The 26,543-nt window shown below is 51.4% G+C and overlaps 1 protein-coding gene across 2 annotated transcripts in view; it reads left to right on the top strand.

Annotated features, from left to right (window-relative positions):
- STK10 (serine/threonine kinase 10) overlaps positions 1-25,287 on the top strand; it is a 52,535-nt gene extending 27,248 nt beyond the window's left edge. Inside the window, exons 3-19 of one of the 2 annotated variants that reach the window (XM_052816647.1) lie at positions 3,698-3,746; positions 6,084-6,233; positions 7,632-7,704; positions 8,436-8,630; positions 9,696-9,777; positions 10,878-11,012; positions 11,817-12,353; positions 16,117-16,247; positions 17,953-18,076; positions 19,361-19,540; positions 19,782-19,874; positions 20,034-20,163; positions 20,574-20,698; positions 21,227-21,415; positions 21,732-21,857; positions 22,132-22,245; positions 22,361-25,287. In XM_052816647.1, the coding sequence (XP_052672607.1) occupies positions 3,698-3,746; positions 6,084-6,233; positions 7,632-7,704; positions 8,436-8,630; positions 9,696-9,777; positions 10,878-11,012; positions 11,817-12,353; positions 16,117-16,247; positions 17,953-18,076; positions 19,361-19,540; positions 19,782-19,874; positions 20,034-20,163; positions 20,574-20,698; positions 21,227-21,415; positions 21,732-21,857; positions 22,132-22,245; positions 22,361-22,501 (2,574 nt within the window). In that variant the 3' untranslated portion in view covers positions 22,502-25,287. The remainder of the gene's footprint in view (positions 1-3,697; positions 3,747-6,083; positions 6,234-7,631; positions 7,705-8,435; positions 8,631-9,695; positions 9,778-10,877; positions 11,013-11,816; positions 12,354-16,116; positions 16,248-17,952; positions 18,077-19,360; positions 19,541-19,781; positions 19,875-20,033; positions 20,164-20,573; positions 20,699-21,226; positions 21,416-21,731; positions 21,858-22,131; positions 22,246-22,360) is intronic. The other variant, XM_052816648.1, reaches the window with a different exon arrangement.
- Positions 25,288-26,543: the final 1,256 nt, after the last annotated feature.

Genomic DNA, 26,543 nt, shown 5'->3' with positions numbered 1-26,543 from the left:
GCCAGCTCTAATTGGTGTGAAGGAGCTGCTTTCAGGATGTCAGCATTGGGGCAGAGACCCCCATGGGTCTCGTATCTCTGGTTCACAAGACCGCGGGAGCTTTTTTGGCACTGGGTGTACGAAACCTCTGTTTTGCGGTGCTGCTGTGCCTCTGCAGTGAACCCTGTGCTGGGTCCCTGGTCTTGCAGGTCGCAGGGGGTTTGCTGGGGACGGCCGAGCACAGCGCAGGCAGCCGCCCAGTGTGGCTTTGAGAGGTGACGTGAGATTGTCACTAGAGCAGTTACTGCTCCAGCTGTGGCTTGGGGACACCTCAGTAAAGGAGTAGTCAGCCCATATATCAAAGCACATGGAAACAGTCCTAAGCAAAGAGTTAAACTCTTTGCAGCCCTTGGGTAGATCACCAGCCTCCTGGCTGCACAGATGCACAGGCTCTTGTCGACAGTTCTCTTCTAAGATCCTCCCAACTCTTTCCGGAGCAGCAGGCTGCCCGCCCAGGGTGTCAGCTACCACCTGCCCGCCCCGATCCCCACTGCGGCTCTGGGGAGGGTGCCTGCACGGCCTCCGCTCTCCGCAAGCTTCCTGCAGCCCCCGGCTCGTACACAGAGACAGCCCTGTGCTGCTGCCACCGGGCCTTCCTACCTGCTGCAATGGTAAAACGTTTTTTCAGGCTGGCCCTGCTCCTGGAAGGAAGTGTGTGTGATGTGTGCGCGATGGGATTGCCAGTTGCATTTGTTTAAATCAGGTTTTCTGGGCTGAAACGAGCCCATTAAGTTTTTGGATGTTCAGACAATCTGGCCACACCCATAAATTATTCTTTGGCATCTCTGCCCTTGTTGAAAATGCATATTTTTAAGTTTTCCATATTTCCCATATTCCCAGTGCCTGGCTTGCAGTCTGCTGTGCCTGCATAAACATACGTGGTCATGCTGGTTCAGATGGACTGATTTCCCTAATTTTCTCATTGCTAGACCGCGAACCCGAATGAAACTTTGTGAGATGAAATGTATCCCACACAGATCCAGAGTAGGGTGCGTTGTGCTTGGCCCTTCCTCGTTTAAAACCTCAGCACGTCTGCCCAGAGCACATTTCAGCTGTGCGAGCCGTGTGCCTGGTAGGAAACTTCAGCACAGCATCTGCCCAGGGCTGGGGGGGATAGCATTGGGCTCCCAGGGACTCTGCTGACCAGGGCAGCTGTGGCTGTTACCCAGCTGGGTGCCCTCTGTGTGTCTTACCCCTCAAAATTAAAATTACATTTCTTAATCTGGAGGCTGTGTAAGAGGAGCTGCATCTGATGCCAGTGGACTTCATTTAGTTGGGACACACAAAGAGGAAGAAGCTGTAAAGCTACTTGCTGAGCATTAACACGGAAAGCACACAAGTCACCTGGATGGCCAAGGCCATGTTAGCGGCTGATTCGGGCTCAGCTGTTTGAAGTTTTGGGACTGTTTAAATTCAAGAGCCGAGTGAGCCTGGTAGCACAGACAAGCTTCTCATCAGGCCTTCTCTACTGACTGAATGTAAGGGAGGCTGTCGCTTGAACCCAGAGACCACCCTCTTTGGGCAGGTGAGTTCCCGAGGTGCCTGGATCGGCAGGAGCAGGGCTAGTGGTAGGTTGGATGGTCTGGCAGAGGACAGGTCCCACGGGCAGGATCGTGGTGTTGCTGTGCGGGGGTACTGTCACCAGGCTGGCTGTGCCAGCAGAGCCCCGCACGTCCCCTCAGCCTCCCAGAGCGAGGGCAAGCCCTTGCCCTCCCAGTTGGCAGGTTGGCACTGGTGCGGGGGCTTGTTTGGGGTTTGCTTCTGGCACTTTGGGCTCCGAGGAGCCCAGGAAGGGCTGGTGTCCACTGGTGGTGGTAGTCTGCTCTGATGAATGTGATGAGGAACACTATAAAAATACTTTGTTGAAATGAGCCTCCTAGAGCTGTGTTGGGGTCATGGTGGGGCACAGGGGTCCAGTGGGGATCTCCGTGCCTGGGGAGACCATGGCAGGAGGCAATTCTTTCCTTTCCCTTTGCTAGTGAAGCTGCTGATGCTCTGGTTTAAAGTATAAACTCAAGCAGGAAAAAATGTGTTGACATGGCCCATTTGTGTGAGGGCTCTGCTGTCCTGCTGGTTTCCTCCCTGCCAGGCTCCTGCTCAGCTCCAAATTGTGCATATTTATTCTCCTGGTTTGCAAATGGTTCGAATGTCTTCCCAGTTGCTTCTCTCCGTCTGCCTGCTCCAAACGCTTCCCCAGCCCTGGCCTCTGGTTATTCTTCTCCGCTTCCTCTGACGGTGCCTGCGTCGCACTGCCCAGCCTGCCTGGGTTTCTTCTCTCAGCATTGTCTCCCCTCCGACTCTTGGACCTGGGCCAATCCTCGCAGAGCAATTCAAGGTTTGCTGCATCCCAGCCCCTGATCCCGCTCCCTCTTCTCCTTCAAAACAAAGCAGTTGTGTCTTCCACCACGATCCAGGTCAATAATAGCATTTGCCTTGTCCACGGGTAGGAACTGCAGGATGAAAGGGTGGGATGTAGCTTGCCTGGAGCTGCAGGATTAGACCATGGGAAAGAGGGACCTTGAACCTTCTCCCCTCTCTCCCCTCGGCTCCTGGTGCAGTGCTTAGAGCTGTGTTGAATAGCATGACATCCACTTGAAGGGCTTAGAGAGCTGTGCTGGTAAACACTGCCTTTGGTTTGTTCAGTCGTTCTCCTCAAAATAACTCTAGCATTTCACCTCTCCGGTATGTTGCCCCGTGTCGCCTCGACAAGGAGAGGAGCTTGTCGGGGAGGTGAAGCATCTCTTGTCCCTTGTAACCTCTGGCTGCTTGAAATTTTAATCTGTTTATCTGAGCAGCCTCATCTGGCCCAAAGGGGAGCAGGGGCTGGCACTGAGCCTTACCCCGGCAAGGGCTCTGGCTGAGTTTGTGCAGAGGTGAGGGGGAAGAGGACCCACATCCCGGAGGTGCCGGGGAAGGGCCCACCCAGTGGGTGCTGCCCACCCTGTGGGGGGACAGCAGGGGCCAGGCAGGCAGGTGTGGGCGACTGGCAGGACTCTGTGCACGTCCCTGGGAGAGAAACAGCATCAATCTGGTGAATGTACTCGACCTCTTTATTGACATAGTTTCCCTTCAAATTGCTCAAAATCAAGAGAGCAATGAACTACTGAGCAATGGGGGAGGAAAAAAAAGTGAAAAAAAAATTAAAGACCCGACAGCCCTCTCCATCTCTCATTTGCCAATTTGCCAAAGAAAATCCTGCCTGATTTCTCCCAGCCACGTCAGCTCCCAGCTATGACAGCTATCTCATCCTGTTGGCAAGGCTTCTCTCTCTAGCAGCCCGTGCTTCAAAATGCAATGGGAAGAGATGTAAACAGAGAGGAAGATGGAGCTGAAGCTAGCTGCTCGGGGTAGGCGTCCAGGTACAGGGCCAGGCACGACTGCTCTGGGGGTGTTGCAGCGATGGGGACGGTCCCTCTGAGATGGCTGCTGTAGGCGGCGTGCAGGATCTGGCCCCAGGGCTTGGGTGATGGTTTGTGCTGGGGCTGCCTGGGGCGTGTGTCCTGGGGAGCACCGAAGCCTCTGCGTCACCGTGTGGGGCAAAGGGGTGGCTTTGCCATGCGAGGAAGCAGAACCCAATGCTTTTGTCTCCTTCTTCCCAGTGGGCTTTGCTTAGTGTGACGTGGACGGGACTTTAATTCCTCTCTCCTTGTTTCCCCAGATCATGATTGAGTTCTGCCCAGGCGGGGCGGTGGATGCCACCATGCTGGGTGAGTGCAGCGCGTGGTGCCGGGCTCTGCTCCATGCTCAGGGCGATGCCCACAAGGCGTTTCCAGCCTTCTGGCACACTTTCAGGGGCAACCTTCGGACAGACAGCAGACGGGGGTGCCCCAGCTTCTCCAGCTACCGTTTGTCTCCCATGAGTTTGCCTATTTTCATACCTGGAGCAGAAGGTGTGGCAACCCTGGGATGTTTCTTGAGCTACTTTGATGTCCTTTTGTGATTTAAATGCTGCTGGGATCAGCAGATCACAAGGCATGGGGAGAAGGGAGAGTCTGGCTGGAGGGGAAAGATGGCTTTAAATATTTATCTGCTGGAGGCTCGGGGTGCTTGGGATCCCATTCCCACAGCTTCCTGGGAAGGGCAGCGGGGCTGAGATGTTTAATCTGGGTGCCTGTTGCGATGAATCTCCCAGGATCTTCTTGCTGACTTCTCCATGTGATATCAGTCATCTGGTGAAGCAGCAGAGCGTCGGAATAAACTGCAGTTTGCAGTAATTCCTGGAATCTTCCCATTCTTAGCTCCTCCCTTCCACATAGAGCCGCTGGGACTGGGAGTATGTGGGTGTTCCCCAAAACAGCCCTGGCTGGTGCCACAGCCCCTCTGTGCCAGGGCTGTACGGATGCTGGGGCAGGGTGACATCCCTGCTGCAGGGTGCTCTGACATCCTCTTGCCTGGAGCCCTAGGACAGAGCCGCATCTCCCTGGGGGTTACTCCCTTTCAGGTCTGGTATTTCCAAAGGCCTTGCTTTCTTTTTATTTCCAGGAGAAGTATGGACCCAAATTTGTCATCTTCGATTCAGCCCCTAAAACTTAAGTTTCCTAAAGGAGGCACCTTTAAAGCAGGTCCAAACCACTGCATGAAAAAGTACCTTTTCTGAAGTGCTGGAGGAGATGATGCCTTCCCCCTGGAAAACCTCAACAGGGGTTCCCTGTCTCTTGGGACACAAAAATCCGCCTGAGCATTCATGGGGCCTTGTCCATGGCAGTCGGTCTCTGGAGGACCTGGGAAGGGGAAGCAGAGAAAACCATGAGCAAGTGGTCTGGCTGTAGTGCTGTCACCCCTGAATGAGGGGCAGGAGGAGCTGCAATTCAGAGCTCAGGAATGCTCCCGGCATTAGTAAATTCAGAGTTGCCGAATGCTGCCTGTTCTACCTCCCCATCCCCACCAACAACTGGCGTTTGCCTTTGAAATCTTTTGTACAAAACCTGTGGCCCACTGCACCTCCCTCTTGTCAGATGCTCCAGGGAGAGTGAAAATCATCAGCTTTCCCCAGAGCGAGGGAGATCTTGGTCAGGAAGAGGAACAAAGTGGCTGACTCAGCATCCCCCAGCCTGTGGTTAAGATCCTCGCTCTGAACGAGCATCTGTCCCAGTTGCTGGGGTCCATCCATCAGCCCCTATCCAGGCCGTGCGGTTTGGGCAGTTGGAGTTGTCTAAGGCTTGATCTGATCTGCTGCACACTCAGCTGTGCTGAAGGAGGGATCTGCACTGCAAAGGGCTTGCAGAGGGAGGGAGGGAAGCTTGGACGATGCTAACCGTCTGGAAGTTTGATGGTTTGCAGAGCCATCGCCTTGGAAAGCGGTCTCGGATGGTAAAGGTGGCTGGGCAGAGCTTAGCAGGGAGGTTGTCCCAGTGGTTGCGTGTTCCCGCAAGCTTCAGAAATAGGGACAGACAGTGGGGTACGAACTGGCGTGCTGGTACCTGGTGCTACCTGAAAATACCAGCTCAGAGCAGTAGGGATGACACTGGTTAGCATTTTATTGCTTGTTGCTTTGGGAAGTGGCATGTCCCTCCTGACGTACAGGGGGTTACGCTGCATCTCTGCAGCAGGGGTAGCTCCCTGGGGGATGAGAGCATGGCTGCATATGGAGCTGCTGAGTGTTCATGCCTGTGTCTGACCCTGCTGCTGCCTGCAGCCAAGTTCAGCTCCCTCCTGTCTGCAGCATCGTCCTCATGCTGGGCAAGGCCCAGCTTGCCTGCAGGGACCCATTTCCCAAATCGGCGGGGAGCTCGCAGTTCAGACCCCCGTCGCAGGCATGCCTGGCTCCCCCTCCTTGTCCCCCTCACCCGCTGGGCCAGATGCTTCAGCCGTGCATCCCTGGGAGGGAGCTATAAACCAGCAGCTCCAAGCAGGCAGGCATTGCGCTGAGTGCTGGCTTAGGGAATAAATTATCTTAACAAGCTGATTTGCATTGGTCTCCCGCTGCTTTGACACATGGACAGTGGTTTTTAAATGGTCTGCTGGGTAGCCCATGCCTTCCTGCTGCTCAGGTGGAGCATCGCTCAAATCCCTGTCCTGTTTAATGGTTCTTTCCCTCCCCACAGAGCTGGACCGGGGCCTGACCGAACCTCAGATTCAAGTGATTTGCCGCCAGATGTTGGAAGCCCTCCATTACCTCCACAGCAAAAAGATCATCCATCGTGACCTGAAGGCAGGCAATGTGCTCCTCACCCAGGATGGGGACATCAAGCTCGGTGAGCTGCGCGGCACAGGAGCACAGCAGGCGCTTGCTGGGCTGAGCTCGTTGGGAGAGCTGCCGTGGGCGATGGTGCTGCTTGGGACCATTTCATGCTACGCTAACGACAGCCACGTGCTGCTGGGAGCTGGATTGTAGTGTTTGGCTATGCCCAAGCATGGGGGGGATTGAAGGATGCTCTCTGCCCTGCCTACGGGACATCAGCTGCTTGTCTGCTGGCTGACGAGCTCAGGCAGGAGAAGGTGGGGGAAAACTTTGTATTGTTTTGTGGGAGGCCAAATCTATCATCGAGCTGTGTGCTGTGCTTAGCCCCCAGACGGGCACCAAGACTCGCCGAGCCACAGCCGTGCTCAGGCCCTTGATGGACTTTACTTTTGTGAATTTGCTTAATCCCTCTTTGGACTCGATTTTTATGCTCTTTGGCCTGCTGAGCATCCCATGCAGGGTGCCAGTTGGCAGGGCTGGGAGCTGGAAGAATTTGTCTTATCGCCAGAGCAGGTCTGGTGGTGACAGGGTGAGTTTTGCCAAGGGTTGCTTTGCCAACTCGCTATGGGCTTGAGTTAAATTGGCATCCAGCTACCTGCTGGGGGGTGAGAAGGTAGCTTTGTCTGTAGGAACTGGTCAGAAAGGTGCAGAGGGGTGCCAGCAGCTGTGGGGTGTTCTTGACATGTGTCTGTGGGTGCCAACAGAGAACAGCCAGCCTGGGAAGATGGAAACCTTCTTGTGGCCATGGGTTGTGCTCCAGTGTGAAAACATGCTGCTGGCTTGGGCCAAGGATGACCCACAGTCACAGGCACCCTGAGCCTAGGGTGCAGATGGATAACAGCTCCTCCAGAGGTCATCAGGGCCATCTCGGAGAGCAAACTGACCTGAAGTGGGCTTGGTACCCTGTGCAGGTCTTACCAATTTGATTTGGGTTGGGTTGGCTTTAGCAGCTCTCTATAGAAGGGACAAAATCAGGGAAAGGCATCATGCAGTGGCTGATGTGCATAGGACTGAAGGGAAGAGAAAGAATGTAACAAGACTTTGGTTTTTCTGGTGTAAAATGAGACTTTTTGCTATGAAATAGCAGTCCTGAAAGTAATCTGCCACTGAGCTGTTTTTGTTTGTTTGTGGAAAAGATCTTGACTTCCCTCTAGATGTGTAAGGTTTGAGTTACAGTACAGGTGGCTTTTTATGCCCCTGTCTTATAGTACATGGGAGGGGAAGGTCCCTGGTGGTTATGTACCCAAAAGCAAATTTAATTTCTGATGCTCAGTTTAGAGGAAACAGCACGTTGTATCATGTTCTTGCCTTAAATGTGTGTTTGCTTTTAAATCTGCGTTTCAGCCAAGTGTGCTAATTCAGAAGGGTCTTTCAGTTTTCCTACGGCATCTAATGTTACTGCTCTTTGCAGCTGACTTTGGAGTGTCTGCCAAAAACATTAAAACCTTGCAGAAGCGGGACTCCTTCATTGGGACCCCTTACTGGTGAGTGACCTGCTTGCTAAGAAATCCCGTGTTTATGAGGAGCTTCACTCTTCTGAAAATCAGGCTTGCTCAGAAACGGGGAGCCGATGGCCTTTGGGGTGCGTTGGACCATAGTGCCTTACCGAGCATGGGTGGGAGGATTTTAACAAGGAGTCTTGGCCAGTGTCCACACGTGCAAGGGTTTTGCTTGCCTGAAGGGAGCTGTGAGCAGCCTCGGTGATGCAGTAGCATTGCCCGGTGTCACGGTACCCTGAGCCGGCCAAGGGGCCACCATGCTTCAGGCTTGGAGGAGCGAGGGACACGCGTGTGCTCGCGTGTGTGCGCTCCCCGCTTCCCCCCACCCCGGGGGGTGGAGTGGGCTTTGAAGCGACTCCAAGCACATGGGAACGACTCCTCGCTCCAGAAACGCAATCTCTAAATCACCCGACTTGCTGAAGGAATGGAATCGGCGAGGATTAATTTATTGTCTGAAGCAACATCCGCGCCAGATGTCAATGGCCTGGGGGTTTCCATGGGCTGCCTGGGCTGTCTTGGCTGGCCTGCAGAAGAGGGAGGGGGTTGCACCCCTTAGAAAAGATGCTGCTTCTTCTGAAACCCAGAGCTAGGAGGAAAGGATGTTTTTATGCAATGCTGTGGATTATTTAAAGCATTTAATTGCTGCTGCAAGGCTCACACTGTGTGGTAGTGGTGTCATCCCTCCCCATCTCTGCTCCTTTGTCTGCCCCTTGCAGGATGGCCCCGGAGGTGGTGATGTGCGAGACCATGAAGGACACTCCGTACGACTACAAGGCGGACATCTGGTCCCTGGGAATCACGCTGATTGAAATGGCCCAGATCGAGCCACCCCATCATGAGCTCAACCCCATGAGAGTGCTGCTGAAGATTGCCAAGTCTGACCCCCCCACGCTCAGCTGCCCTTCCAAATGGTGAGGGGTTTTGGGCAGCAGAGTACACGTTTCCCAACTTACACAGTATTTCAAGAGAGGAAAAATAGTCATTTCTAGCAGTATTATTTAATTTGAGAACCCATTGTAGGATTCTCGCTGTATTCTAGGTCCAGCTGTGTGCTAGAACCTCGAGAGCACTGCTGGCTGAAGGCAGGCTGCTCGGCACTGCCTGTGCCGTGACCGTGCTGACGGTGTGCAGGCAGCACGGGGGGAGCTGCTGCCCACCCACAGCCTTGCTGAAGCGAGGGTGATCCTTGGCTGTTTTCAAAACATCCTGGTTTTGTATGAAAGGCAGATTTTCCTCTAAACCTGGAGATGGCCAAGAGCTCCAGAATTTCTTTCCTGGAGTCTGGAAAGCCTCTTATGCATTTAAAAAAAATCCAATCAGTTAATTTTTTTAAATTTTTTTTTTTAATCATGATAAAACCTGCTGCATGATAGCCAGCAGCAAATTACTGGGAGAGCACTGGAGTCACAAGTGTTGTTACAGCGGTTCAGGTAGCAGGCAGGAGCCTGGCACTAAAACCCAGCAGGCAGGGTGGGAGCGCTTCCTCTGGAGCAGCTCAGAAGCCAGAACTGGATCAGTACGTGCTCTGTATCTCAGAGCTGCGCTTTGCAGGTTGAGGGTGCCCTTCTGTGGGGTTCCTGGTCCTTCACAGCCATCCTTTCACGTTGCGGCTGTGGGGATGGGTCCTGGAGCATCCTTATGCACAAGCAGCTGCACCCATGGGCTCCCTTTGGAGGATAACTGCTGGTGTCTTCTCCGATCTCTTCACCTTGGCCCTGGGGTACAGTGGCTGGTGCTCAGTCCCACTGTCTGTTGCCATCCCAGCTAAGGCAAAATCTAGTCCCTCACTTGACCACGTTGCTGATTCTCTTACAAATAATCAGAACAACTGAGCACAGGATTTCCCGTGCTAGGAGTGAATTGGTGATTGTGGCTAGTTGCAAACTGGGACACAACCTGCAAAGGGGTCGAGCAGCCCCTGTGGTGTGTGAGGCCTTTCCCTTCTCTGAGCTTCTCATGAATGGCTGTGGTTTAAGGTCGCTGGAGTTCAGAGACTTCCTGAAGACAGCGCTGGACAAGAACCCGGAGACCCGGCCCAGTGCCGCCCAGCTGCTGGAGGTAGGGACCAGCACCAGCCCCTGGGCTGGGTCTGCGGCTGGCGTCTGTGTCTCCCTGGGTCTGCGAGTGTCTGAACCACCTGTGTCTGTACAGCCTGCTTCTCCTTAAGGAGGGTTAAAAAAAAACCAATAGTGCTTATGGGCCCTAGACTGGTTTCAGATAATTTTTGTCTAGTTTAGAAAGTTCATAGTACTTTTGAGCCACTAAAATGCTCCAAAAATGAACAGCAATGTTTTTGCCTTTGGAGCAAACTGCAGAGCCCCTATGGACACCAGCTGGAATAGAAATGGCTCCCGTTGCCTAAAAATGCCCACGTGGCAGCCAGCTTAGATGATACCTGGTTATCCCAGATTTAAATTCAACTCCTTTCCTTTACTCCCGTCCCCTTTCAAAATAATAGCAAAAACCTGGAAGATGCTTTTCCCCACTGACTGCAAATGCTTTCGCTCTGCAGCACCGGCAGTCTGGCTGCACGCTTCCAGTCCCGCACCCAAGTCAGCGGGGAAAAAGTGTGCAACGGTTTCTGCAAACCCAAGGGACTCCCCAGCCTTTTGCTGAAGCTCAACACGAGCACCCCACTGTGTGCACTGAGCGATTCGAGCCCCATTTCAACTCAGCCTTCCCCCATGCTCTGTTTGCACCCAGGGATCCTGCAGGCTGGCTCTCGCCCCGCTGCTGGTGGCACTCTGCGGGCTCGGACCTGCACTCCGGAGCTCAGCCCGCCTGCAGTGAGGGGGGACGTCTCCTCTGCAGCAAGAGCCCCTTGTTTAAGTGGAACCGGTGCGTTTGTTTGGGGGATGTTAACGTAAAGCAGCTTTGCAGAACACCACGCTTTGAGCATCTGTGTACAGAGCTGGCGCTTAACCTCGGCATCGTGTTCTCTCTTGTTCTCCCTCATATGTGCAGCACCTATCTGTAAATTCATCTGGGGGGGTTAAGCCTGGTGACACTGGCAAGAACCGTGTCCTTAGGTCTTTGCAGTTGTTTTAAAGCAAGAAGTGGTCCTTGCCGTCGCCATCCCCGTGCGGTCACTCGGCCGTGAGCTCACGAAGTCTGTTTTTTGGCCACCTCACGCATGTGCGTTGTGCTTGGCTTTTCAGCATCCCTTCGTCAGCAAGGTGACCAGCAACCGGGCCCTACGCGAGCTGGTGGCTGAGGCCAAGGCTGAGGTGATGGAAGAGATTGAGGACAGTCGGGATGAAGCGGAAGAAGATGACTCGTCGGAGTCTGCCTCGGTGAGCACTCCTGGCCCCGTGCTGGCAAGTTTGCCACTGTGGCTGTGGTGGGGGAAAGAGCCCAGCAACTTTTCTAGGCTCCAAAAAGCTGGTTTACAGCTATTCTAGGCCCCATCAGGTGGAGGGGGAAGCAGTTGCTTGGCCAGGGAGGGGCTGTTTTTCAGTGGCTGCCAAGGGCAATGAGAAACAATGATGCTGGCTCGCAGGAGGGGCTTACAAGAAGTGTTTTAAAAAAAAAAAAAAAAAAGAAAAAAAAAGAAAAAAATAAGAAAAACAAACAAAAAAAAAGAAAAGTAGGCCCTGGTACAGGCTGGAGTGGAAGCACTGCCAGCAGCACATGGTGCAGCAGTGAGGCACCACCAGCCCTAGGAGGGAGCTCGGCAAATCTACCCCTGAGCTGGGCTCTTTGAAGGGGACATCTCAAGGCTGCCTGGGCAGCTTTTCTGGGCAACATGCCTCGACCTCCCTCATCTGTGGCAAAGGACAGTGGTTAATCCATGGTGGAGTTAGCCACAGGAAAAGGTGTTTGATATGCAAACTCCTAGGCTGCATCTTAAGAACTTGCAGGTTCTGGAACTTCCCCGCTGTGCTGTTTCCTTCCAGCCAGTGTCCATAGTCCTTGGGACCACAAACCTGGAGAAAAATAAAAGTATCCCAGGGCAGATGTCCTAAAAGGGAAGATTTCCTCCCAATAACTCTTTAGCTGTGGGTGACTTTGCTCTGATGCGTGGGGAATTGCAGCTCTTGCAGTTGCGTTAAAGCGGTGGTGCAAAACCCAACACCTTCCCCTCGCTGTCTTTCCAGCCCCCTGGTAAGCACAAGCGGGACCCTTCTGAGGCGAGTCAGCTGAGTTTTGATGGGGAAAAGCCTCCGGACTCTTCCTTGCCCAAGGCAGTGAACGGGCCTGTGGAGACTGGCAAGGAGACCACAGATGGACAGAGCGATAAAGTCTCAGATGAAGGAATAAACAGTGACAATGACAAACTGGAGAGCAACCGCTCCACAAAAACCAGCTCTGCCACCCCGGCCATCCAGGGCAAGCCAGACATCATCTCGCAGCCTGGACGGCTGGGTAACTCAACAGAGGGGGACAAGCAGCCCGGGCCAGGCAGAAAGGAGCGGAAGAGCATCGGGGAGCATCCGGAGAGCAGTCACCTGGAGAACTTCACAGAGGAGAAGCTTGCCAACGGGAGTTTGGATCCCCCAGCTCCCTTCCCTGGCAACCGTTCCAAAGGGGATTCGGATTCTGGCAGCACTTCAGCCTCTGAAAGCATGGACCTCACCATCTCCCTGTCTGCTGACCTGTCCCTCAACAGAGAGAGTGGCTCCATCTCCCTGAAGGTAAGAGTGGTGGGCAGAAGGTGTGGAGAAGGAAGGGCAGCAAACCCCTGTTAAAAAGTGCTGAAGTTGGTTTTTTTCCCCCTTTTTAGCCAAGTCCCTGAAATTCAGATCCTTTCCTTGAGAGGCTGTACACGTACACACTTGGCCACAGCCCCTTAAACGCCTTCCTGAGAAAGCAGCATGCTGTACTCTAGATGAGGTTGATCTTTGACTTGAGGAGAAATTGAGTTGCCCCTAGTCTTCCCTGTGCCTGAAGGTGGGGAGCAGGTAAAGCAGGAGCGGACAGAGGCTGGATGAAGACAGAGGGTCCAGGAATTTTGCTTGAGCACAATGCCAAAGACCACCCAGGTGCCTCCCCAGTGCTATTTGGTGAGATAGCTGGAAAGGCTGGCCGCAGCACTTGCTATGTGAGCATCCAGGCTTGGAGCTCTGCAAGTAAACACAGGGCCAGCAAGGAGGGAGGAAGCCCATCTCTAGGCAAAGCCTTTGATGGCTTGTTTTCCCTGTTTATGGGACGCCTGTCCCAGCTGGGCTCAGGGCAGCCCAGCGCGTACTGCTGGGTTAAGCTTTGCCATGGGCACATGGCACGTTCTCAAGTGAAGGAGAAGCTCTCGGTGGTGCTGGTGCAGGTACATGTGTCCTCTGCTGTCCCAGGCCACTGAAATCTAAGGGAAGTCTGATGTTTTGTAGCTATTTTGGGTCCCTGAGAAGTGTGAAGTAACTGTGCCACTCGGCCAACTTGTACAGACGTACACAGTCAGAGCAAGGACAAGTATGAAACCCAAAATGTGATTTCCTAAACTTTATCCATTGCCCATCACTCTGCTGCTCTTTCCTAGAACACCTAGCCCCAGGAGAAGGCTTGTTTGGGCTGGTGCCTCTCTCAGTTTTTCCAACCTGCCATACATCTGGCCTGGTTTGTGTCAGCAGTGACTTGCATGAAGACCTCCCAGGCTTCTTGGCTTTTGCTAAAGCTTTCTGGAGGCTGGGAATGGTTGTGAGCCAGAGCTGGCCAGGTCAGCATGGCTTAGAGGAAGAGGCAAAATAACTGGAATGATACTTGCTGAGCTTCAGAAGAAGAAATGTGTGTGACTTGAGGGGGCAGAGTGATGTGTGCACAAGATCTTCATCTAATTGCCTGCATGAGTGATAGCTTCCCAGCACAGAAACGTGCCCAAAAACCATTCTCTGCAAAACTTTCCTCCCCTCCTGTCTCCTGCTGCGAGCATGAGAGCCAGCATCCCCTGCAGGAGCCCTCAATCAATGTGGATCCCTAATGAGGGAAGTGTGATGCTCTTGCATGGCAATTTACCCCTCCTCACTGCCTTTTCCACAACACCTGGTCTGTTTGAGGCCAGCCAAAGATGAATATGATGCCATGTGTGTAATTGCTCTTCCCCAGCTGGTCCCCTAGAAGGGGAAAGGAGTTTTTTTGTTTTACAGGCAGTAAGTCTCAAAGAGATAGATGGTCGTGTTAGATCATGGTTTGAATGGCCCCAGCCAGAGGTAATGCTCAGAACAAACTAAATGGCATCTCTCCAAGCAAGCCATTCAAGCAGAGCTGTTCTCCAGGAGTGATGCTGCTGGAGGGCCCTGGGAAAGACACTCTGCTGAAGCCTCTGCTTTGCACAGTGAGCTGTGAGTGCACGGGGGAGTACCAGGCTGTACTGCTCCCTCCTCACCCTGGCTCCTTGCCCAGGCTTAGCTTTGTGGGGTTAAACTCCCCTGCTCTGCCCTTGCTCATGTTCCTGGTGCCACTGGGTTTCAGGCACAGGGTGCCAGGCAGCTTGCAGCAAGAGAAGGGTCAGCAAAGAGTTAAACCATTTCTAGTTGTAAACATTAACTATTACATGCTTTTTATCACAGACTAAACTGCAAAGTTAAGGTGACTCTTTTATTACCAGACTCTCTTTCTAGTTGCTTATAGTTTAGTCTAAAAAAAAAAAAAACCAGTTTTGGCAAAAAGTATCCAGGTCTGTTTTTTCTTTTTTTTAGAAAGATTAGGGATAAGAAATCTAAAGATGAGTTTTAGAGGCTGTAGCTGGCAGAGAAAACAGTCAGAAATAGGCAGCAGGAGATGGATAGGGTTTTGAAAAGGTAAACCAAACTTTCTCAGATACAACTTTCTGGAGGGAACTCCTTCTTTTGAGTATCTAGCTTGAATTTCTGAAGTCTGACTTGCATGGATACTGGGAGTTCACAGCTTTGGCTGAAGCCCTTGGGAGCTGGAAGAGGCGCACTGGGATGTGCGCTGTGAAGTGTGGTCAGAGTGGGGACTCAAAGTCAGCATCCCGTATGACCACAGTTTCTCAGACTGTTCTCTGGAGAATAATTTACTTTACAGGAATGCTTGAAAATGCATTTAGTCGTGTTCCAGAGAGGATGCTGGCCTGCTAATGAGGGATAACAGAAAAGACCAGGAGAAAATAAATAATTCTGGTTTTAGATCTACATTTGAGTAGCTCCATGAATAAGGCAGGGAGCTGCTCGTTCAACAGTGGGGAAGAGCCTGGAGACCGCTTGGGGACCAGGCACCAGCCCAGCTGCAGCAGCCCTGGGTCACTGTGCTCAGGCAGTGAGTCACAGTGTTAATGGGCACTGGGGCTGGCACAGACAGTTGAATGTTGGCATTTTTTTCCTTTGGAAAATGCAGGAGTTTTCGCCAGCTTTTTTAATTCAGTTTGGGGCAGTAAGAGCCTTTGTGACCTAAGCTGATCTCATGCAAACCTTTTTGCACCAATTTCTCTGTGTTGGTTGAACCACTACTTTAGTGGTATGTTGTTACACAGTGGGCAAGTTGCATGCCCTCAGAGTTTCTCTGGCTCCTCCCTTGCAGCAAGCTCTCCAAGGGCTTGCTTTGGGCCTTGCAGGCTCACGTGAAGCTCTTCTGCCATCTTCTATATCTGTAATGGTCATCACTGTAAGAGCAAGAGGACTTCAGGGAGCCTTTGCTCACTCTACCACTGTGCTTTCCCCATAGGGCTGCATGATTCAAGTTATTCATATCTCCCCCCACCACCAAAGAAACTGAGTCGCTGGATGCATCCTTCAGTCAGGCTTGGGCTGCTGACTTTGCAGGGGGATGCTGACCTGCTGTGGCACTGCTGGGAGAGGACACGGTGCTCCTGACACTTGTGCCTACCTATGCTAATGAAATGAGCCTGGGCTGTGCTTTGTGGAGGTCACTGTAAGAGGCTTGGAGCTGGTTGTGATTAGTGAGGTATTGTAATGAGGGCCAGAGGGACACCAGCGCTGAGCCTTTGGGCAGGGCTGGCTTGTTTCCCTGTAGCTCCATCTGCAGTCACAGCCTGATGCAGGGGACTTTCCTGCCTTGCACCTGCAAGAGTGTGGGGGGGGGTACCTGGGGGTCAGATGGCCCAGGAGCCTTAAAAGGAACCATTGCAAGCTTCCTGTTGTGTGGATTCCTCAGCACTGCAATTCAGGAGGGTCCTGGCATTTCCCCATCAGGCTTCGCTGTAGTTGGACATGGCGAGGAAGGGTTTTCAGGTGGTGGGTTGCCTCTCCTCCAGGTCAGGTTTCTGCAGGGCGGAAATCACACTGTGCCATGGCGTGATAGCAAGGCTGCGTGGCTCGAATGTCAGCTCCAAATCTGTTGATGATTTTTGCTCGATGTGGTTTCCTTGCTTATGTTCTTCATTAACGACGGCATCAAAATTGCTCTGAGGCTTCCAGCTGGAGCACCCCGTGCAACAAGCCGGGGAGCTGCTTCATTGCCACCTCTTTCCTTTCCTGCTGAACTCAGGATTCCCGGATGCACAAGAAGACACTGAAACGCACCCGCAAGTTTGTGGTGGATGGAGTAGAGGTGAGTGTCACCACCTCGAAGATCATCAGCGAGGATGAGAAGAAGGATGAAGAGATGAGATTTCTCAGGCAAGTGGGTCACTGGGCTGGAGGGAGGGCAGGGTGCTGAACCAGGGCAGGGTTTTCTTCTCTGCAAGCAAATCCAGGAGCAATCTAAAGTCCTCTCATTTTCTGTCTTGGTACCACTTGGACAGGACAATTGTCCAGCGTGGACATCACTACTTTTAGCCTTTCCTTGGCTGGCAGAGGGCTTGCTGTACTGCATAAGCTGAGGTCTGTTTGTATGCAGGGGAACGAGGGATGCAGCTCAGGAATAAGATGCAGCAAGGCTGTGACAAGGGATGCTTGTGCTGTGGCTAGCTGTGTCCTCTGGGGATGACTGAATGTGTCTCCAGGGCTGTAGATGTGCTGGCTCAATGGAAATAAGTACAGAAATCTTCTCAAGATGCTCCTCTTCCTTTTGTTCTTATACCTCCTCAGACTTCATTAACAGAAAGGTCAAGGGAGTTGTAAACTCCTTGAGCGTCACTTAATATTCATGGGTGTATCCTCCCTGCTTAAGCCTTTGTGACTCCTTTGCAGATCTTATGGCTCTCAAACCTCCATGACCTATTCTCAGGAAGAGAAACTGCTGTTTCTAGCTCGGTTACTATCAGTAGCAGCACTGAAATGAAAAGACCCTTAAAATACAAATTGTTTTGCTTGATGCCCTATTCTAGGCTCCCTCGTGCTGCTCTGAGGGACTCCCTGAGAACACAATCTGTCCCAAGTACTATGTGTCCCTGCAGCAGCCTTATTCCTAGGCCCTAATATGAGATCTATGCAAAAGCTCATTAGCTGCTCATTTTTGTGTGAGAAGTGCATATAACCCCAATAAAACACAAGGAGCGCGCATACTAGCATGCAGGGAATTTCCAGGCACAGCTGCTTTCTCCTGGTCCACTCTTAGCTGTGGTGGCATCCCTGAGAAGAGGCTCCTTCTAAATTTTTAAATAGTACCTGCTCCATCTGCGAGGTGGGGGAAGAGAGGGTTGTACTTAATGTGTAAGGCTAGTGTACAGCAGCAAAGGTCATGGTGGGGATCTGGCATGGGGAAACTGCTGCTGCTGTTCCTTTTGCATGGTACATCAGTGATTTCCAGCTCCATTGGGCACAAACATGGCAAATGGGCTCAAATGCAACCGTCTGAGCAGAGGCTCCCTTTTATTGGATATGAAGCTGCATGAGAAGAGTGATGCAATGTTGTGGTAGATAGGTCAGAATTTGGGAAAACTGCCCTTTCTGTCACCCAGGCATGAGCAAGAACGGACGTGGAGCACAAGGGCCAGGCCAGAGCAGCACCAGCTTGGCCTGAGCTGTGTTCTGAAGACCAGTGTGCACTAACCCAGCTGACAGAATAGGTATTTTGGGTGCTGGCTGGGGGAGCGGTGCCTGCAGAATCACCTTAGGATCTTTGACAGGGCTTGTTTAAGAAGCTGTGAATGCTAACAGGCCTTACCTGTGAAAACTGACAAGTTTTCCAACAGTTACCATAATTAGCATCCTGCTTCCTCGCAGTGCTCTGGTGTCACAGAGCACGAGAGCGCATCAGTCGGTTGGTATTTACCTCCTGCCTGTGCTCAAAGCAAGTGGCAGGGTGCTACGGGATGGCTGTGCAGCTTTCATTCCCTCCTGAAGTGCTCTGGTTATTGATTCTGCTATCTCTGCTTAGGCACATGCCTCTGAACTTGTCTGACTGTATTTCTCTCTCCCCCCCCATTTTAACCCTCTGCAGGCGCCAGGAGCTGCGGGAGCTGCGTCTCCTTCAGAAGGAGGAGCATCGCAACCAGGCCCAGCTCAACAGCAAACACCAGCTGCAGCTGGAGCAGATGCTCAGGCGCTTCGAGCAAGAAATGACGGTACGTGGGCAGGGAAGGGGAAGCTCCTGGGTATCGGCTCATTTGACTTCTCTACAGATGCCCTGCAAACCCTTGTGCAGGGCGATGCTCTCTGGGTTGCAGCAGTCCTGGGGCATCGTGGCTGGAGGGAGCAGGACCGCCAGGGAACCCCTTTGGGATTTGAGGCATGGGATGTGTTTGTGGAGGACAGAGGCTTTTGTGGGCATTAAGCATGTGCAGCCTGCAGCTTGGGAAGCACTGACTGCCATTGCCCGCCAGGGTGTAGCAGGGGAAGGGTTGTTGTGGACTTTCTCTCTTTAATGATCTTTTCTTGTATGTCTGTTCACAGCTACTGTGAGAAACAGTTTATAGTGCTGTTGTATTTCACAGAAAAAAAACCCCTTTAAATAAGAAAGCAATGTGGCTAACGTGTGACAGCAGGAAATCTGGCAAGTCTTTGAGTGTAAATTGAATAAAGATAAACTGGGCTTACATACTTAGTCCCTCCATGGGCGGCTTCTGTTGAAGTAAAATAATTTTGTAGATAAGTCACTTCAAAGCTTTCATGAGCCATCTTTTAAATACCCCTTTATTAATTCCCCTAGCATCTACGCCTGGCAACCCCATCCCCTCGTGGCAGGCTGGGAGCCATCACTCATTCATGTGCTCTGTTGTATTTCTACAGTCTTGACGTGCCACGTCTGTGAATTCCCATCTTAGCAAGTCACTTCTCATTTGTGAGATTTATTCACCATACAGTGCTATGTGGAAGAGCCCCAAACCTACTTCCTTTACCCTTTTTTCTGGGGCAGTTTGCAACCTGCTCTCATTGACACCCGGGTGCTCCATCCCTGCAGCTTGCGGGGAGGAAGAGATTGGACACAAGGGTGCTGTTGGAGCGCAACACTAGTGCCCTCAAACTTGGAAATCCTTGTCTGCAGAGAAAGAACTGTTATGCTTGAGCTTCACTGCCTGCTAATATTTGCCCAGGGCCCTGGGTCCCAGTGGGATGTTGCAGATCAGGATGTAAGCAGGAGAAAGGCTTGAAGGGCATCAACACTAGAACAAGTTAAAAAATGCTTTGTACTCACTCTAGAGCTGGCTCTGCCCTGTGTGCTTTGTGGGGTGTTATTTTGAAATTTCTCTCCCCTATGTTTAGTAAAGAGGCTCAATCCATGCAAGGACAGCCTCCTGCCCCTTTTTTTCTTTTTCTTTTTTTTTTTTCTTTAAAAAAACCAAACAACTTTTGGAAGGAAATGAAGCGGAGAGGACACTGAGGTTGACCTCTGTTCCCTTCCCCTATAGGCAAAGAAGAAGTTCTACGACACTGAACTGGAAAACCTTGAACGGCAGCAGAAGCAGCAGATTGAGAAGATGGAACAAGATCACTCGCTGCGCCGGCGGGAGGAGGCCAAGCGCATTCGCCTGGAGCAGGAGCGGGACCATGTAAAATTCCTGGAGCAGCTGAAGCAGATGAAGAAGGAGGTAAAAATGGGGATAAGATGGAGGAAAGCTGGCTTCCTGCATCTGTTTCTTCCAGGAAAGCTTCAGCATTTCTCCATAGCAGAATTTGAGAGGGAAGCAGTTGTTGGTGTTTTAGCAGGAAGCTCTTGCTTTTCTGTGGTATATTTGGGTGTTTCCTGAGGTCCAGCTGTTTAGCAACATTAGGTGGGGTTGTTCTTGGCCTAAAGTTACCTGCTGATAAATCTCATTTCCCTCCCCAAAGGTCAAAAATGAGGTTGAGAAGCTGCCACGGCAACAGCGCAAAGGGAACATGAAGGTGAAGATGGATGACTTTGCCCAGAAAAAACAAACTATGGTAAGGCTGAGAGAAGATTACAACTCCAAGACAGGGAAGTGCATAGTAGACAGAAGCATCCTTCCTCCCTGAGGGACTGGCAGTTTCTAAAACACCACCAGATGCTTTTCAAGTTGCAGCAGAAGGAGTGCTCATGGTGGTACTGCTGTTTTCTTCCAGGAACAAGAGTTTTTGGCCAGGCAGAAGGAGGACCTGGAGCTAGCCATGAAGAATATAACCGCCCAGAACAAAAAAGAGATCTGTGACAAGGAACGCGAGTGCCTGAACAAAAAGCAGCAGCTCATGAGAGGTGGGTGGCAAAGGCTGTAAAGGAGGAAAGCAAATGCTGTAACGATGGGTTTATCCAACGCTGGCTCTTCCCACGCAACAGATGCTGTGACAGAGTTGCAAGCTGGCAGAATAGGATTTGGAAAAAACAGCCTTGCCAGATCCTGTCTAAATGTTTAACAATAATAATACTTAGTGCTTTAATCTTCAAAGCTCTTTACAAATACAAACCAATTAGGCTTCATAATTGCAAGAAATGATTCTCCAATATGGTTTGCAACCAATTTCTCTTGGAAAACAGGAGGTGAACGATCACCCCCCACATCTGCTGCACTGCTCCTGCATATAGGGATCGCTCATGGTTGGGACGCTTCGTGTGACCAAGCTGGGGGGCCAGGGTGGGTTGTCTCCTGACCCTTCTCCCTTCCTCAGACCGGGAGGCGTGCATCTGGGATCTCGAAGAGCATCAGCAACAGGAGAAACACCAGCTTGTCAAGCAGCAGCTAAAGGACCAGTATTTCCTCCAGAGGCATGAGTTGCTCCGGAAGCATGAAAAGGTGAAGAGTTAGAACCTTCCTACGCCAGTGCTGGTCGCCAGGGTCCCTGGGTGTCCCCAGAAAGGGTGTTTCCCTTCCAGGCTGTAAGTGGGTAAGGGTGGGTTAGGAGTTAAGGGACTTGGTCATTATTAGTGGAAAGGGACCAGAATAATGCTCGGGTCAGCCTACTTGCTTGGGACACGTATTCTGTGCCACACGCATTTAACAGACAAGAAGCAGCTGTGAATTTTGGCGGCTTTTCTGGAAATCTGTCACTGTCCAGTGTGTGGGATGGTGGATTCCCAGAGCAGTGACTGAAGACTGGCATGTCTCGCAGTCATTTCTGCTTCCTTCCAGCCCCCTTCTCCTCTGCTTTCACAGCATGTTCAGTAGCTGCCCTCACCTCTTGTCCCTTTGGAGCTGTCTGTCACCAGCCACCTCTGTGCAACTGCCAAATCTGCTCTCCAGCTCTCTTTTGATCTCCTCAGCACTTTCTTATAGGCCTGAGGTGTCCCTACTCCTCTTATACCTGTCCCTCTACCATTGCAGGAAAGGGAGCAAATGCAGCGATACAATCAGCGCATGTTAGAGCAGCTGAAAATTCGGCAGCAGCAGGAGAAAGCCCGGCTCCCCAAAATCCAGCGAAGCGAAGGGAAGACGCGCATGGCCATGTACAAGAAGAGCCTTCACATCCACTCCAGCGGGAGCGCATCCGAGCAGCGGGAGAAGATAAAACAGGTCAGGTCTTGCAAAGGGCACAAGGGTTGAGGCTTGGCTTGGGGGTGAAGTACTTCGCTGGCCTACAGGCAGAAGGGAAGTCGGAAAAAGACAACTATTGCCAAATTTCTAACCCACTGCAGGGAGTCAGAGGTTATTGCTTTTTGTGGCATCAAGTGTGGTTTTCAGCACTGCTTCCATTGTGACTAGTGCTGGGAAGCATCCTCAGGGCTTTTCTTTCTTACCTATACAATAGTGCAAACTGGCCAGTCTCTTAACCAGCTTCAGAGATCAGAGCAACACTGCCTACACGGGCACCTGCTTTTCTCTCTTCCAGTTTGCTCAGCAGGAAGAGAAGAGGCAAAAAGCAGAGCGGCTGCACCAGCAGCAGAAGCACGAGACGCAGATGAAGGACATGCAGGCCCAGTGCGAGAGCAATACAAATGAGCTCCAGCAGCTGCAGGTACCCATCCCTTGTGGCTCGGTCTCTTGGAGCTCCCTCTGTGCTGTTACTGCTCCATTGCAGGGAGCATGTCATAAGAAGTGGCTGCAGAGGACTGTCAGAGATCTAGACCTGATGTCCCATTGCCCTGCCTTGAGAGGTTTTTGTGGCTGTGTCTAAATGTGCCCTGGAGCTCAGAGCTCTGAATGCCTCTGGGTGATGCAAGTCCTGTTTGATCACTGGATTTACAGTCCCAGCTGCTTAATGGGTGTTCTGTTTTGTGATCTGTGTTTAGAATGAAAAGTGTCACCTCTTGATTGAGCATGAAACCCAGAAGCTTAAGTCCCTGGATGAGAACCACAACCAGCACATGAAGGAGTGGCGAGACAAGCTGAGGCCACGGAAGAAGGTAGTGCCTCCTCAGCATCGGCAGGGTCTCCTGCTTGGCTGGTTGGAGGGGACAGTGTCCGTAGCTCCAGTGCAATCTCAAATACAGCTCTTGTCTGTGTTCCCTTCTGCTTAAGGCCCTGGAGGATGAGCTGAACCAGAAGAAGCGTGAGCAGGAGATGTTCTTCAAGCTGAGCGAAGAGACAGGTGGACAGACGCCAGCATCTCCAACCAAACACGCCAAGTTCGTCCTGTTCAGCTCTGCAGAGAGCTCATAACACCCCGCAGCTGGCAGGCCACCAGCTGGTATTTGCTGTGTCCTCCTGGGCTGCAGGTGGGCAACTTGGACTTGGAAGATCCTCTTGGCAGCCTCTTCTTACAACAGCACCCTCCTGTCCCCTCACTCTGTCTGGGATAAATGTGGCCTCTGTCCTGCACTGGGGTACGCTGACTGGAAGTTTTAGTGGCTTTTCCAGGAGCTAGCCTGCTCAGCACAGCTCCAGGCTGGGAAGCCGGGCAGGACCTTTTCTGCGATCATACTTGCGCTGTTAGCTGGACGCATTGCCTCTCACGTGAGCCTGGTGCTCACCAGGCTTGTCAGCTCAGACTGAAGCAATAACCGCACTGAACAGGAGAAACAGGCGATGGCTCCTGCCCTCTGCACAGGGGTTATCAGCCTCCCTCTCCACAGTGGCTGCTCCTCCTCCCAGTCCTCTGTAGGGACTAGTCTGCGGCAGAGCAGCTTTGGCATTGTCTTAGGCTAACCTTGGCCTTGTGGCCCCCCAACACTTGCCTTAGATTTATTTCTATCTGCTGTGGCCCTTTTTTGCTCAAGGGAGAGACAGTGATTTTTTTTTTTTTTTTCTCCTTTGAGGAGGGAGGATTGGGTTTTTTATTTTCTCTTCCTCCCCATACAGACTATGCAGAAAGGGGACCAGCTGGATGCCCTTCCAAAGACGCTTCTGCTTCTTCGTTTGCCGAGATTGCTGGCACCACAGTCCCTCTGGTGCCTAGCTAATACTATCTTAGCAGAGACTGGACTATGGCATAATTAAACTGTTCAGCTGGCTGCAGGCTTTTGTGTCTTAAAAAAGTGTATGTGTATGTGCAGAGGGCGAGATTTGTAACAGTGCTCAGTCCTGCGGTGACACAGTGAGGTATCGGTCACAGTCATGTGCCTTCTGGTAAGGACAAGTCAGGGGCCGAAGGGTGTTATTGCCAGAGCTCTCATGATCACACATGTGCTTGAGATTTTCTGTTTTTTTTTTTTTTTAAGTGCTATATACATGTGGGCCATGTGGGTCAGCCAGCCTGGCCACTGCAGTCAGGGTTATGGGCTGCAAAGCATCATTTGGAAGCAATAAAGGAGTCTTGAAACATGGGATGCAAGGGAAGAGGAGATGCAAAGACAGGTCCCGGTGGCTTGTTACTCCCAGCATCGCTTTCCCCACTGTCTCATCTTCTTATGATGTGCCACAGTTTCTCGGATGATTCTCCTGGCTTTCAGGTTGGAGTCATGCTGCAGAGCAGCAGAGCAGTGGCAGGTCCAGCCCTCTGTCCTTTCTGCTCCATGATGATGTGTCTCAGTTGGGCTGCCTTCTGCCTGCCTCCCCCTGCACAAGGCAGTGCTTGGCTGAGCTGCTGGGTAGGACCCAGAGCACAGACCTGGATAGGGGGACAGGGACCTCACCGGGCAGCACCTTCTTCTTTATACAACCAAAAGGTGTAAGGTAGCACTTAAGTTTTTTTTCTCTGTTGATCTGTGGACAACGTTGTTTGTTTTGGGCCTGCTTCCCTAGCAAGAAAAAGTGCCTCTGCTTAAAAAAAAAAAAAAAAAGTTGTTATTTTTAAACTCTCATATGTTGATTTAGAGACATACTGGCATTTCAGGAAAAGGTGGTAGTGGTATGCTACACTTCTAGGTATCTAGCTGAAGGAGTCGGCCCCCAGGTCTTTAACACCTCTTTATCTGAGGAGTGCATTTACTACCCATTTAGAGTTCGTAATACATATTTATAAGCTTTCTGCAAACTAGCAAGACTATATCCATTTGGGCCATTCCAAGTTTCTTCTGAATCCATACCATTAATGTCTCTATTAATAAACATAGCCTAGATGGACATCTAAGGGCTGGGACCCTTTGCAAGCAGACTGCATAGCAGCTTTTCAGTAACTAGCCTGTCCTCCTAGGAAGGCTGCCTGTCCCATCTCCAAAAGCATTGACTGTGCCTGTCAGATATGATAGTGCCAGCTTGGGAGCTGATGTAAAATTAATGAATGCAGAGGGTTGTTCCTGAATCAGGACAATGTGCTGGTTTGAGCATTTTAATTGCATTAGAACTGTGTTATAGCAGCCCCAGTGGTTTTGTTCCTGGTCCCATTGGGGTCAGGCTGGAGCTATTCTATGAAATGGTTGTTGTCACAGAAATCTGTACCCGGTGCCTGTCCTTCATGGGTTACGTATGACTTGCAGAAGGATGTCCTGCAGCATGCTGTTTGTAACATACCTCTGACTGCCCTCTTCACCAGCCCAGGGAGTGTCAGCTCTCTCTCGATATTGTGCAGCCATGAGGAAGGAGACTACTTCTGGGGGCTTTTAAAGAGCTGATGGGATGCCCCCATGGTAAATCAGTTGTCTCTTTCTCCAGTCCAGCTTATTTGCAGCCTGGAGCTAGCAACATAGTTTTGCTTTTGCTAACAGAGGGTGGGAATGGTTTTGTCCCCTGCCCTGTCCCTATTCTCTGTTCCCTCTCTGGGTGTGCCAGGTCTCTAGTACCGTGTCCCTCTCCTGCAAGAGGGCAGGGGGGCACATGTTCTGAATGTCGTGTTTACAGAGTGGTTATATATTTTTTTTTTTCCCCACTCTCAAAAGAGGATGTTTTTGTTGTTTCCTGTTCAGAAGGAGCCATGAATAAACCCAGATTGGTTTTGAGGGGGGGATGGGATGCCATTTTTTTAAATGTGGCTTTGAATTAAAAGGGTTTTTTAATATTTTGTAAAGTGTTTTCAGTGGGGCCACCACTATGATGTAAAGACCCTTCTAATAAAGTAACAGACTGAGAAACCTGGGTATGTGTCTGATTTCCTGCCTGATCACTGGCTGTGGCCTCATACCAGTTTTGCTTCTTGTCAGGGTTTTGCTGACTTAGAGAAACCTCCAGAGCCAGTTCTGGCATGTGAACCTTACAAGGCTGAACTTCCAGCTCTTTAAAATAGAGGTAGTTGCTTCAGAAACACTTCTGCTGCATGCTGCAGCTCAGTGGCAGTAGCATCTTTGCTATGAAGCTGAAACTCTGGTAGATTTTAAGTGAAGCAGCAGTTCCCTCGATGACTTCGTTGTGTGTTAAAATAGTGCTCGGCTGACCCTGCTTGGTGAAGAGGAGTATTGCATCCTGTCGCCTGAGGAGTGCAAGCCAGTTATGCATGGCTTTTTCTTCCTTTTTAATTAGCTTGCCTGGCTTTAACAGAAGATCTCAGACAAATGCCTCAGCTCCCTTGCTTTGGTGGGACAAGGAGGTCCTAGGGATGCCTCCCTGCCTCCTCCCACGCTGTCCTTGGCTGAGGAGCACTTGGATCCTGGGGATGCATTATGGGGCCAAGATACAAATCACCTTTTCTGCTGTCAGTGTAGGGGGAGACCTCTGCTTGCTCCCTCGGATTGCTCAGAAAAGCTCCCACCATCTCTGTAACCAACCGCAGGGCCTGTGTGGTCTTTGTTTTCTGCTCAGGGATTTTTACCTGCTGGTTTAGTTATGATTTCTTTCGTCCAGATGCCCTACTCCAAGGAAGGACACGCAGTGTGCAAGGGCAGCTTTGACGTGATCCCATGGAGCTGGTGTGGTTTTCCCCTCGTTTTTTGGAAGGTTGCTCTGGAGCCTGCCAACTTCTGCCTTAGGTTTCATGCTGGAAATGACCTTGCTACTAGTGTCCACCCTGGTTAGGTAATATTGCAGTCTGTGAGTTCAGACATGAGGTGCTGAAAGGCAGAGGCAGTTGGTACCGTAGGTTGTTGCTGGTAGGGTTTTAAACGGACAGTACTGTGGTGAGAGAAGGACAAGAACAAGGCACGAGGGTGCCTGTCTCCTCACTCTGTGAGATAGTAAGAAATGAAGTAGCTGAGGGCACGTACTCAGCCATCTCCTTCATTTTCATTTACCAGGCCTGCACTGTCTCCTGGGTCACACTGGTCAAAAATGGCCTCACTCAATGTATCCCAGTGAAGCAGAGGATCTCATGGGAGTATTTAACTTCATCTCCATGTCCTTGGCAGTGCCTGAGGGGAGCTTCAGCTGTGAGGATACTTATATTTGTAAATGTATG

This window comes from Harpia harpyja, chromosome 20 (genome assembly GCF_026419915.1).
Source record: "Harpia harpyja isolate bHarHar1 chromosome 20, bHarHar1 primary haplotype, whole genome shotgun sequence".
Classification (NCBI taxonomy): domain Eukaryota; kingdom Metazoa; phylum Chordata; class Aves; order Accipitriformes; family Accipitridae; genus Harpia; species Harpia harpyja.
This window is presented reverse-complemented; position numbering and strand designations above follow the sequence as displayed.